Raw genomic sequence first — 14,463 nt, 5'->3', positions numbered from 1 at the left:
TATTTTATGGGATATGGAAGAATCAATGAAATCTTAAATCAACGATAGGGTGTGGTAAACAGATACGAATGTTCAGCGCAGATAAATAAGACATTACTAAAGGGAAGAATGACATTAATACAAAAGCTCTCTCAATCAAGTAACACTATTTCCACAAACAATATATTGTTAATCTACGCTGTATAGATTGAAAACAAAGAGATTGTGTAAAGTACAACTTTAATTTTTCATCATGTGAAAACGTGGATTACAATCAGCAATATATGATCATACACATGTACATTCATACTACACGACTTAAATTATGATCGGAAGACAAATGCAAAGATATCTAATTTGTTGTTCATTATGTTTTCTACACAAATGCAAATATATCCAATTAGTGATGTCTGACATTTCCGCGTTACTTGAAAACAAAATTAAAATCACTATCATTTGTCCTCCCTAGCTAAGACGGAGTTTCTTCCAGTGTCGTATCCTTTGTTGAGTTTATCATCCAAAATGAGTTCTGTTGTATCTAGACTTCTCACCTTTTCTTTCATGAACCGCCTGTTTACGCCTGTACCCTGTAGTGAATTTAAAAGATTTAAATCTACATATTGTTATCATGTATTGTTATTCATTTTCAATGTGGCATAAGTGATATGCTTCTCACAAAATGCTTTATTTACTTGTTGATGTTATCCACGAGCCTCACATATTTTCCACTGTAGGATATGATATGAACTTTATTTATTTGACATCGATTGCGAAACAAGTCATTTTAACATATACTAATCACTCATTTTGACCTGGATGAATGTGCACAGCAGGTCTGACGTGACAGGAAACCAGAATGCCCGGGGAAAACTCACTTGGTAGGACAGGTGACTCCTTACCTCCTTCTTAGGCGAGTGCGCTACCACTGCGCCACCTGACCACCCCATACTGTGGGATGGTCGAAATGCATCACAACACATCATTGCCTTAGCTACTGATTTCATGTGAGATGATTATATTGCTGGCTGCGATTTATTTACTTGGAACAACTTGTTGGAGAGAGTTGGTAAAATGGTGAAAACGGAGAGGAGGTGATAAGGTTTCTTATCCTGGAGGGTCAACCTTCTAAACAGGTTGAAGAGCGAATGAATGCGATTTATGGAGATTCATCCCCTATTCCTGCAACTATCAAGCACTGGGCGCCGGAATCCCAGCGTGACAGAGAGATTTTAGAAGATGACATCTTGTCAGGATGGCCATCAACTAGTACTGGCCTGGAAAACCTACCAATTGTGTACAAACTGGTGATTTAAAAAAAAACACCATAGTACTCTTTATTTGGTGGAACGTACAGACCTTTTATATGGATCTATCCACGTCATACGTCCTGACAAATTACACATGTTCAAGGCATGCGGAAGATGTGCCCAAAGAAGGCTATAGTTGTATTTGTATGTTCAGCAGTGAAAACAGGAATTGACAAAATATCTCCAAAGACAAAAAATTTCAAAGCTCCCAGTTTGGAACAGTAATTAGGTGATAAACATCAACTATTTTCCCTTTGGAACCACACTACTGAAGCTGGCGCATTGTGCGGTGTGGCTATGAACTGCTTCCTCACTCATCCTATCCTCCACACCAAAGCTCCAACCTCTCATCTTTCTCAAACTGACAACACTTTCGGGACCAGGGATTTTAGGATGAGTGCTGTGATAGAGGGATGATAAGGAGAGGAAGATGTTGAGTTCTACCGAGTAACAATGACCGGTCAGTTTGACGGAACAAGTGTGAGGTGTTAGAGGGGAACTATATTGTATTGTGTGTGATGTGTCTGTGTGTCTGTGTGGGTGGGGAATGCAGTGGGTCGATGTGTATTAAATGCTTGGTTTTACTAAAACTTGTTTTTACCAAGTGATGTTTTATCGTGGATTTTTATGAAGTTTTATTGTACCAAGTGATTTTATTTACCTAATAATGTTTAATCAATTGATTTTTGTCTGATGTTTTTGTCAAGTGCTATCCTTACGAAATGATGTTTTCACTGATTGTTGTATAAATCACTGAACACGTGGTTATTTTTACCAAGAACTAACTTTAGGTGATTTATTTATTAACTGATATTGTTTATGTACCCATTGATTATTTATTTATTGTGTGATATGTTATTTACCTGCCGTATGTCAATGATGTTCAGTAGTACCCCAGATAGGACTGCCATCACAGATAAACATGTCATCAGTAAGAGAGCTTCCTGGTAAGCATGGATTTGTGCCTGGTGACTGAGGCTACAACAACAAACACAGAATGATTAACCAGGTTAGAGTCATCACATCATAAAATAGTCTTACCCGGATACTCTGAGGAACATGTATACTAGCGTTAAATACCCTTAAGATGGTTTTATATTAATTAGATGCCAAACGCATAAATTTACGTACAGTACAAGTTTTGTAGAACTTTCATGTCCAGTCTCTTTACTCAAAAACACTAACAGTTAATCCTAGCTAAGTTGGAATTTGTGTTTCCTGTTGATGTTACATAACTGACGTGATAATGTGGGACTGAATATACAAATATATTTATAACCGCATTGTTCCTTCTAAAGTTCAGGATGTCCTTCCCCAATATCTTCAGAAATGTAAACCGAAAAAAATCCCACATTTAATCTTCACCACAGATGCATATAGCCGTATTGAATCATAAACTGAACAGCACCAACTTGCAGACATGCTTTACAAAATGTAATTAAGGGAACGTATTAACACACTTTCACTACCAATATAAGTAAAGTCAAAATAACCCAAAATATAATTGGGAAAGAAGACAGAAATGTTGAAATAATTCAGAATGGTTCGGAAAATAGTTAAGGTCATGCCAAGAATTGAAGAACTGCTACATCTTCCCTTTGTGATAAGACTTGATAAGATATTTGCTACTTATAACTTTGCAAAGAACTTAACAATTATTTTCACTTTTGAAACACAAAGAAAATGTAGGTGGTGAGCATGTTTAACGCAGCATTGTTCTCATCATTCAATACCTTTCTTTGTTTTCAACAATGGTGCCTACGGAAAGGTTAGTCAGACCTATTGAAAAGCGCATCATGAACACAGCTACGCCTGCCCCGGTCCCGAATATAGCTGGTGGCAGCAGGTTAATAGTAACCTGCCACATTATTATCTACAAATCAGAGACAAGATCAGATAACATTTCTCGGGTATTGCTTCTGTTATTAAAGTCTGTAAACAATAAATCCAATGAAGAATTGATAATGCCTTTTTTATTTTATATTTCTAGCACTTGTATCGGAAACATGAAACTATAATGAATCATTTCATTTCTCTCGAAATAGTTATACATTAGTTTATACTATGTTATATTTCTAAAATAATACATTACTATATCACAGCATGCCTGTTACGCAAACAATGAAAAAGCTATGGATGGAATATCAAACTGATAGTTACAATAATACATTGTCGATACATACCGGTTAAATTACTCTAAGTAATAACAATGAGATATTAATTATTTTTCTCGTCGGTCAGTTTGTTTTAATGTGAAACCTGAGGCAGACGTACCACATCAAATGTGTAGACGATGCCAATACACACTGTGAGAACGAAAGGCGGTATGGAGGGGCTGTATGCCATCAGGAGGTACACGGGTATGCTCATTGTCGTCGCCGACATTGCCATGAGACCGTTACAGTCAATCTTTCTCTAGAGAAAATACCAGACAAGAACATCTCATCAATTAATTTTTCTTGCTTTCTAAATATAATATGGTCCTGCATTTTGTTAGATTATATAATATTTCTAGCAAATCAATATACAGTAATGTTTATTTTATGTATAAATCAATGGTTCATGAAATGCTGCCATGTATGTATGTAACCTTGTATAATTGTTTATGGAAGAGGACGTTCCTAAGTTGTTTAACTTGTGTCCAATTCCATTTGATTTTTGGTCAAATAAAATATGTTTAAACTAAACTAAGCAAATAGTTTGAAATTTTTAGTTCTTATTAAGGTTAATATAATGTTGTTTTCTACTTTAATTGTAATCGATGTATGATATATATAACAAAACAGAGGACACGACTCACCAGCAGGAGCGCAACAAAAGGTGCCAAAAACACAGGTCCCAAGTAGGAAGCTCCTGTGATGTATGATGCGATCACTTTCGTGTATCCGTATCTCAACTGGATGTATTGGCTGTTAGGTAAATACAATCAATCCGTTATATTATCATCAACAAAAGTGATGAATCGATATTCTTCTGTTTTATTGCACAATGTTCGCATTTGATAAACAACTGTACCAACAGGAGAGCTGATCAAAATAATGAAAAAAAAACCCAGAATCATATCAATTTGCTCCATTCCATGGATATAAGGTATGGTGACGAATAAAAAATATTTATTGTACATACGACATATTGGCGACGAAGGAAAAGAATGTGCAAAAGTGGAACCCGATCATAGCGACGTGTATCCAGAAGGTTTTCGGTAAGTTTGTGATGTCTGACAGCTTCTGCAAACAATTAGACTGATGTCTTAGCATATGATATATATGTTAGTTGAGTAATTGTATTGTATGTTGAGGCTAACACAAAACAAGTGTAGCAAGATTAACTACGTAAGGATTTACTTTAATATTTTATGTTATTGGACCAACATACAAAATAAATAAAATACTAAGCGGTTCTTTCAAATATCTTTTTTTCATATTTGTGATACTTAGCTTTATATTTAAGTTCAAAGCATGCAGCAGACTCCAATAAAGAATGTTTGAGCCAATTTAGTGATTTATTATTATAGGTTATTGAATAAGGTTTGGGGTAAGATGTGTACCCTGGCTCACACCCATTACAAGGATCATAAAATAGGTCAGATATTAGATACTTCTAATACCTTGATAAATTGTTATTGTCTTAATGCAATGTAATGTACAATTAGCACTGTACACTAAGTAAACACGATAATAACGTTATGTGACATATATATGTACGCTATGTTATGTTTACTGTTGTAGCACACCGTGATATAGATCGGCATTAAGTAAATGTGTGAATTAAACACCAAAGTGTACATACGACAGGTCGACTAGCCATTTTCTGTTGAGACTCAGCATCCAGTTTTCTTGTTCCATGGAAATCCAATATGGCTAGTACCACACCAGCGATTATCCCCATAGAACATATCAATGCCCCTGTATGATAAAAACAGCTATCGTTGTATATGATTGTACAACAAGAACACCATGTACTTTTGAAAAAGACAATGGAATTGGGTACGTTATAGCCGAACAACCAATGGAAATTGTACACAAGGGAGAAATGAAGAAAATTTGATTTAACAAGTTGTTTTTTTATTTTGGTCATTGCGAAATTATCTTACGACTATTATGCTCTTTGTACTTTAAGAAATATGACCGAAAAAGAGACGACGCCAGTGTCGATACAAACCCATCCACAGAGACCAAGAAAACCCAAAACTGACGGCAATATTTGCCGTTGTCAAGAAGTTAAGCATTGTGCCTGCTCGTCTAGTGAGTATAACCAGACTGACAGCTATAACAGAGTCCTCGGAGAACCAGTGGGCAATCACACGATCCTGTACGACTGAAACACCAGTACAAAACCATTGTAGAAATGATAGATGATAAGTACAACTAAATCGATGAAATGAATGAGTGGGTAAAAAGAGATGATTGTAGATAAATACTTGGGAGACGTGGGATCATGTGATCTAGAAATGGAAAACAATAACGATTACCCTTGGTGATATTCTTCGTGAAACATTTCCTCCGTGGTGCTTTCCCTTTTGTTCTTTAAGTTATATGCTTTTATTTGCACTACACCTTCTGTTTACTTTTTTGTTTTGTATAATGTAAATACATGTATTCTTTTTTCTTTGAAATATTGTCGGAAGTAAGTGTCAACTTTTCAACATACTTCTGCCTGATATAAAGCTAATGTAACTGCTTTGTGAACTTTCCTTCTTATAAAATAAAACAACAGATTTTTTTGAAGTAAAAGATCTATGACATACTACGCATTGGTCCGTCGCCAAATCCGAGTAGCATGCGGCCAATGAGCATTACAGGGAACATGGAAGAGGTATGCCGAAAACCGTCGGATCCAGCGATGGCAAATAAAATTGAACCTAATGACGTCAGGATGATGATAAGGACGGCCGAAACTAGAAAATACATCAACATCATAACAATATGGTTCAAGTCTAATCATAAACAATTCAATTTTTAAATCATTGCATTTGTTATAAATGTGTTCAATGTGATCGGTATCGCTGGACCATACACTGGCTGTAGTTTGTCCTTTTATGAAAAAACCAGACAGAAAAATAGTTACAACTTTAATTCTGCAAAGTTATATGTTTGTATCTATATTTTCTATACGCATTCATCACTTCGCACGAGTTAAAAATGGAAGAAAATCAAAACATTGTGCTGGATAAGCCTTGCTAATGCAGGCATTCAGTCATCACAACAGGATAGCCTCCTGTTTTTCTTGTCTTTGTTTATGGTATGTACTGATTTATGCTCTCACTTGAATTACCCCTGTTTGAAAAACGTATTCCATAAATATAACAGAATGTATATATTGACGTTCCTTATGTTGATGTATCCGGTAATATTCTTGGAGACAATGACGTCTTCAACGGTTAGACATTGCATTATTCTTTCCATATACCAAAACATGTGAAGATTCATATGCAATAGAGATTTTTTTCCAGAATGCGGGTAAATTAGAGAGGGGGGGGGGGGTGGAATATAACTTCCATCAGTTAATGATTTGTGTTGGTCGACTTACCGCGGTTTCCTATTCTGTCAATGACGTAACCAGAGAGCAATGACGTGATGGACGATCTGACGTAAAGAGAATGTTAATCAGCCATGCAGTTACTGTATGAAGCACTTACAGTGTATAAAAAAACTTGTATCAAACGTAAGAAGGTAGACGGTAGATATCTACTGCATTCTTCTTGAGATGAAAAGCTTGGGACGAAATAACGAACTACGACAGCTGATGATGTGCCGAAATAGGTGCAACCATGCAGACAATAAACTATGACAACAAAAACAACAACATGTTTCGGTAGCCGTTTCGAGATAGGGCATACACGTCATTTTACATAATCAAGTCATGAAAACAAACTCTTGTTAATCTCTAAACTGGTTTACAATGTAACTTGATACAAATCTATGTCAATATTGTTTTAACCTATGTCACATTAGTTTCTATAGAAAAAATGAATAAGGGAAATTATCAGAATGTTTTTACTTCAAAATTTCAAACGCATATCAGTTTTTAAAAGTAGACATCTTCTACATAATCAGTGCAAGAGAGATTGTTACGAGAGTACTTACGTCCAATAGAGAAAGGCATGGAGGAGGTTGTATCGCGTGGGTCCAAGGTTGAGGCACGTGTCGCAGCACGCACCTAATATCGACGTCTCGTTCATGTGACATTTCATAGCCTGATCAATTAAGAATGATGATACAGGGTCGGGAGGGATGTCACGAAGTTTAATTTCATCGATTGCTCGCTTATTTCTAGATATGTAACATCATTGAAGTTTTACTAACTTTCTTTTCACACTATTTATCAACGAAATGAGTATACACATATGGAATGCATAGCGAGTTTTATTTTACACATTGTTGTAGGAATATAGAAGAAAAAACGAAGAACAAGTGAACAAAAACAGAAAGGAATGTCTACTATCTCCATATTTCAGCACTTTGATAAATTCAATTGGTTGAACGTTCTGAGATACAATAAGTGCTCATATACTAAGCTCATTCAATTATTTGAAAGAAAAACTATATTACTACTCTAGTAGGCCAAGGCAAAAACGTGCAGGTGCACATGGTTTCAGTGTAGGACGAAACCATCATTTCACACGTGATCAGAGAGTCGATAACGGCTTCCTCAGAACCTCCCGAAGACCAAGCATAATTAGTATAGTGTAAGTCACGAATTCATGGCATAATTGTATACCCAGATAATACTACACTATAATGTTTCTCGCAATGTTTAAGGTTAGAAGTGTTGAAATCAATATCAGTCTTACCTTGCCTCCCTGGAAGTCGACCTGTAAAGAACTAGGCATGTCGACACAGAAGTACACGCCAAACACCAACACACAGTCACAAAACAAAATGCCATACCGCCATTTCCCTTTTAAATATAAATTAAATAAATCGAGAAAACATTTTCCAGGCAATATAATAACAACAACTGTACATTTATGATGTAAGTTTGCGATATTTCATGTGAAACATGCAAAATAACAAATTTAAAATAACTTCTTATTCATCATGAAGGAATTTGACCAACATACTTCTGGCAGTCTATTTATACGTGTAGAGAATTTTAAAAAGGTTTTGACGTTTTAAAAGGTTGAACCAAAGAGTATACACATTTCATAGGATTCAGTTGATTAGTATACATAAAATATGAGATATATGTGCAATTTTAAACTTTTTCACTCTGGAATGAATCTCCATCGTTTTCACATGCCTACAATCTAGAAATTAGAAGACATGGAAATGAAATAGTTAAAAACAAACTAATTTATAAAATACATGTTTAGACAGTGATGTTGGGGGGAGGGAGACTTGCTCTAAATTTTAATAAATTTTGTAAATTTTCAATATGAAATGATTTAATAGAAACATCAAATATATCAAGAGTATTTACAAAATAATCTGAACAAGGCTACCATTCGTATGCGTAAATCTTCTTCGGCTATCCAAAAGTTTAAAAAACTACGTAACAAAGTCAATAATATGAAAAAGTACTGCAGGCTACAGTTTTATGAGCATGTACATGGCTTTATTGATAATTACTGATCTACTGATGCCAAAGTCTACTGGAGATTAATCAAACGGTTAATTAATTCTTGTGGTACATCTAATGACATACCAATTCTGGTAGACCCTTTTACTAATACTGTAATTACTAGTGATGTGGATAAAGCTGATCTACTTAATGACTATTTTTGCAGTATAACTAGTATTGATGATTGTGACGCCCAAGTTCCAGATATTGCTCCAAAAATCAATAAAACTTTTAATTTTATTAGAATTAATTATATGGAAATAAAAGATGTGTTGCAAATACTGAAACTTGAAAAGGCTTCGGGCCATGATGAAATTAGTCATTATATGCTAAAAAATGTTTGTAATACTGTTTGTAAACCACTTGAGTTACTATTTAATATGTCACTTTCTGTTGGTGTTTATCCCAAAGTATGGAAATTAGCTAAAGTTATGCCGTTGTTTAAAAAGGGTGATAGACACTTTCCTTCTAACTACAGGCCAATATCTCTACTGTCTACTGTTGGCAAAGTTTTCGAACGTGTAGTTTTCAATTATATCTATAATTATTTCATAGAAAATTCGTTGTTTTATCAATATCAGTCTGGTTTCTTGCCCGGACATTCTACTTTATATCAACTGATTGAAATGTATCATAATATATGTCTAGCACTCGAAGAAAAAAACATACATGTATCGTCTTTTGTGACATCTCAAAAGCTTTTGACAGAGTTTGGCATAAAGGTTTGTTTATTAAGTTAAAATCATATGGAATAGACGGAGAGCTATTGGCTGGGTTGAAGGACTATTTACATCAGAGACATCAAAAAGTATGTGTTCATGGGTCTTTTTCTAAATTAGGTTTTATAGATGCTGGGGTTCCACAGGGTTCTATTCTTGGCCCTCTTTTATTTCTAATTCATATTAATGATATAGCAGATGTATTTGATTCAGCTTCAAGACTTTTCGCAGATGACATTTCTCTCCAATGTTCTTCTTCCTCCTATCAAGAAATTCAAACTATCCTTAACAAAGACATTGAATCTCTTAATTCATGGGCTAAAACATGGCTTATAACTTTTAATCCTGACAAAACGGATGTACTTTTCATCTCTAATAATAATGAAATAGATGGTTTATTAGAATTAGAATTAGATGGAAATATTTTAGATTTCACTGATAGTCACAGACATCTAGGTGTTATTCTCAACTCACGTATTAAATGGGGGGATCATATTGAAGTGATTTACTCATCTGTTATGAAAAAAATAAATGTTTTGAGAAAATTGAAATTTGTATTAAAACGGGATGCGCTTTTAAGAATTTATCGTACTTTTATATTACCCATTCTAGAATACGCTTGCGAATTGTGGGATGGTTGTTCAAATTTGGAATCTGAAAAATTAGAAAAAGCCCAATGTGAAGCAGCTAGAATTATTACAGGCCTTCATTTTTATGCTAGTATTCATGCTTTGAATTTTGAAACGGGTTTAGAAACTTTGTCTTCTAGAAGGAAAAGAAGAAAACTTCAATTCTTCTACAAAATGCATACTAACCAAACACCTGAATACCTTCCTAGTTACTTTCCTCTACTGTACAAGATCAAGCTCAATATTCTTTGAGAAATAGTAATAATTATAGAATTCCCTTTTTCCGTCTTTCTGCAACTAATTCTTCTTTCTTGCCGTCTACTATGCGTTGTTGGACTAATCTAGATAACTTAATCAGGTCGTCATCCTCATTAAGTGTTTTTAAAAAGTCTCTACAACCTATCGATCACATTTCTCCACCTTCTCATTTTGGGATAGGTGACCATAAATTAAATATCATACTAAAGAAACTTAGACACCAGTGTAGTTCTTTAAATTATGATTTATTCAGGATAAACCTTGTGGATACCCCCAGTTGGTCTTGTTGACCTTTATGTGAAAATTCTTATCATTTTTTCTTTATGTGTTGTCATTACATTTAGATGATTGAAATTTACCCATACATTGTGATTTAGATTTGATATTGTATGATAATAATGATCTTTCTTTTGGAACAAACTCGAAAATTTTCTTGAATGTCCAAAACTTTATTAAATCTAGTAATAGGTTCACTTGACGTCATCCGCCTAAACTACCCTCTCTCTCTCTCTCTCTCTCTCTCTCTCTCTCTCTCTCTCTCTCTCTCTCTCTCTCTCTCTCTCTCTCTCTCTCTCTCTCTCTCTCTCTCTCTCTCTCTCTCTCTCTCTCTCTCTCTCTCTCTCTCTCTCTCTCTCTCTCTCTCTCTCTCTCTCTCTCTCTCTCTCTCTCTCTCTCTCTCTCTCTCTCTCTCTCTCTCTCTCTCTCTCTCTCTCTCTCTCTCTCTCTCTCTCTCTCTCTCTCTCTCTCTCTCTCTCTCTCTCTCTCTCTCTCTCTCTCTCTCTCTCTCTCTCTCTCTCTCTCTCTCTCTCTCTCTCTCTCTCTCTCTCTCTCTCTCTCTCTCTCTCTCTCTCTCTCTCTCTCTCTCTCTCTCTCTCTCTCTCTCTCTCTCTCTCTCTCTCTCTCTCTCTCTCTCTCTCTCTCTCTCTCTCTCTCTCTCTCTCTCTCTCTCTCTCTCTCTCTCTCTCTCTCTCTCTCTCTCTCTCTCTCTCTCTCTCTCTCTCTCTCTCTCTCTCTCTCTCTCTCTCTCTCTCTCTCTCTCTCTCTCTCTCTCTCTCTCTCTCTCTCTCTCTCTCTCTCTCTCTCTCTCTCTCTCTCTCTCTCTCTCTCTCTCTCTCTCTCTCTCTCTCTCTCTCTCTCTCTCTCTCTCTCTCTCTCTCTCTCTCTCTCTCTCTCTCTCTCTCTCTCTCTCTCTCTCTCTCTCTCTCTCTCTCTCTCTGTAGTTAGTGTATTTGTTGCCATATGGCTATTGCGTTGTCGAACTATATTTTGTTATATATTGGGGAAAGGGTGTTTCATAAATTGTAATAACTTGTACCTAATCCTGTTGTAACAATTTTTGCAATAAAATATGTTTAATTCAAAAATTAAATCAAAATGCGTAAATCTATCATTCATAAACTACAGTAAGCTTTGCTGTACTGCAGACACGCTCCAATAATTAGGTATCCTATGCAAATTTTATTGAAGGATAAGGTTTTCCCACATATTTTGGTTCTCTTGTGGTGCTTTCTTTTTATTCCTAAGCAATTGTTTGAATGGAAAAATTATCAGCAATTAACAAGTATGTTGTTCTTTTTCCTATGTAAGCTTTAGCATTAACGTGATATGAATGGACGAAATTAACAAAAATAAATCCAAATATTTTTTGATGATTTTACACTTAAGTTGATAAATAAGAAATGAAACACGCAATGTTGTTACCACGCATTAAAAAATATACGAATTTTAACAGTTAAAAATATTATTTGTAGGTTTATATTATACAGCATTAACCGATTGATCTATTGATTTTATAACGTGATGCCATCACATACATGTATACCGATATGTATAGTAGATATGGTATGTATCTGATTATATCTGGGATACCAGAAGATTGTATCTGGACAAAATTTGTTATCGGAATAGTCATCATCCAGACATATGTGAGAATGCTTCAGTAAATACGTTGTTAGAATTGTAAATATACATCAACGACATGTGATATCCTATCTACTCCTACTAACACTACTAATGAAGCTAACAGCTGCTAACCTAAGCGTTATTCTAGTCATTCATGATATTTTCGCCGAATTTTTCAATCAGTGACGTGAAAATGAAGTGCTACCTATAACTACACCATGGTTTTCTTTAGTGATATCTAGTGCTTATCACTGGTTAAAATGAAGTGCTACCTATAACTACATCATAGTTTTCTTAAGTGATATCTAGTGTTTATCACTGGCTAAAATAAACAGCGCTATGATGGTATTACTTGTCATAGGAAAGGCAAAGAGTCAACTTCTGATCTAAAAAAGTTACATAATTTTACTACGGTTGGCCAACTATATCTTGGCTAATTGTAAAACGCTAATTTGGTATACAACAAATTATTCAAAACACACTTTTATATATATATTAATCTCCACATCTAGGCATGGAGCACCTTCAGTATGTACACGGATTATGTTCAAATTTGATTACTTTGTTCACATTCAACATTATCTCAAGGCCCACGTTCAACGTTTGACAATTTATCATCTGCCTGGCGTTAAATATCTATGAATGGCCTCAATTTCAAACTTTATCACGAGGCCCATGTTCAATCATTTTGTTTACATTCAGCAATTATCATTTGTATGTTGTTCAACATTTATCTCATAGCCCATGTCCAATATTTATTTCATAGCCCATGTCCAACATTTATCAACTGGCTCCATGTACTCTTTTTTTTCGTGTGAATCACATTGAGCACTTGATTTATATCTTTGCATGGATTAGAATAAATAACAATCATATTACATTGACAACGCTTTGTTAATATTATATATCAACATAATTCATTCCACGTTTACCCACTATTACCTGGCACAATAGTTAAACATCCTACTATTCATTACGGTACACATAACAACCATGTGTTATATATATTGGACGAGATAACGGTGTCTTAACAACAGCGACATTTTGTTGTTTGATCACATAAGCTTGAGTTTTCATCGGCAGATCAGAAAATAACCACGACCTATTTATACATTTGTTCATTTGTCGATAGAAACCCAAGCAGTTGTGGTATTATACATACTTACATTCATATGGTTTCATCTTCTCGATATCCCAGTCTCACCACCAACAGTCCCAACATCTAGGAATAAAACCAGATGAGTACATTTCTTTACAGACTCCTACTGATTTTAAACAACCTTACCATCACTCTATACCTGACAGAATTCGATTTGTGTAATTTTGATTTTCCTCGGTAGCCTCCTTGCACTTTAAGCTCGAGCATAACTGACACGCTTACTACATATATAGATATATACATATAGTTATGTGTAGTAATTACTTTGTAAAATGTCTTTCTAACAAACAGAATATTCAGCAATTAATTGCAAACAAATGAACCACTAAATATGTCTACTTACAGGTATAGCCGCTTAGGCTTTAGAACGTCCCTTGGCTTAAAAGATAATGTCTTATGTATATTTTTGTATTTATCTTGGTTCTACCCATCCATTCATAATTAACAACGTGACATGTGGCAACACGCCGTGTTAAAAATGTTATAATGATACAGTGTTAAGATATACGATTTAAAAAGTACTGCTTAATGATTCCGTCTTTTCCATGAAATATGTATATATTTATATTCAAAACGGGAGGATCTAATGCGAGTCAATTAGTAGTGGATGAGATATTTAGATATTCTGAAATCTGTAGCCAGTGTGCGGAGATTAAAATCGCAAGGAAACATATGCCTTTTGATGGTATAAGGATGCAATTTATTAAAACGTTGCTGATGGTATATGTTCATGGTGTGGATATCGGTTCTAATACAGTACAGTGTGTAGGATAGCTTGATGTCAAGAGGAAGATTTCACCAATAAAGAAACAGGAAAACTCAAAGAAGTTCGAGTGTTGCTTGGTAAAAGCCAAGGACACGGTTAAATTTGTTGAGAGTTATTGTCGAAGATCGTCTCCTTATGCAGCAGTCTATGTGTAAATCTTTCATTTGTTAATATTTTGAGG

General features: G+C 35.0%; 1 protein-coding gene across 1 annotated transcript; it reads right to left on the bottom strand.

The window, feature by feature from the left end:
* Positions 1 to 431: 431 nt before the first annotated feature.
* On the bottom strand, positions 432 to 13,539 carry LOC132547324 (major facilitator superfamily domain-containing protein 1-like). The gene is made up of 13 exons (XM_060211089.1): positions 13,524 to 13,539; positions 8,080 to 8,186; positions 7,373 to 7,482; positions 6,816 to 6,871; positions 6,034 to 6,183; positions 5,448 to 5,603; positions 5,076 to 5,191; positions 4,413 to 4,513; positions 4,087 to 4,195; positions 3,561 to 3,701; positions 3,020 to 3,159; positions 2,150 to 2,264; positions 432 to 566 (listed from the first exon to the last, which is right to left on the bottom strand). Exons 1-13 carry the CDS (start codon positions 13,537 to 13,539, stop codon positions 432 to 434), a joined length of 1,452 nt encoding a protein of 483 aa, XP_060067072.1.
* Positions 13,540 to 14,463: the final 924 nt, after the last annotated feature.

The sequence above is a fragment of the Ylistrum balloti genome, unplaced genomic scaffold (genome assembly GCF_031769215.1).
Source record: "Ylistrum balloti isolate Yb309-2 unplaced genomic scaffold, AGI_CSIRO_Ybal_v1 Utg369946, whole genome shotgun sequence".
In the NCBI taxonomy this organism is placed as follows: Eukaryota; Metazoa; Mollusca; class Bivalvia; order Pectinida; family Pectinidae; genus Ylistrum; species Ylistrum balloti.
Note: the sequence above shows the minus strand (reverse complement) of the source record. Positions and strands in the feature narration are given on the sequence as shown.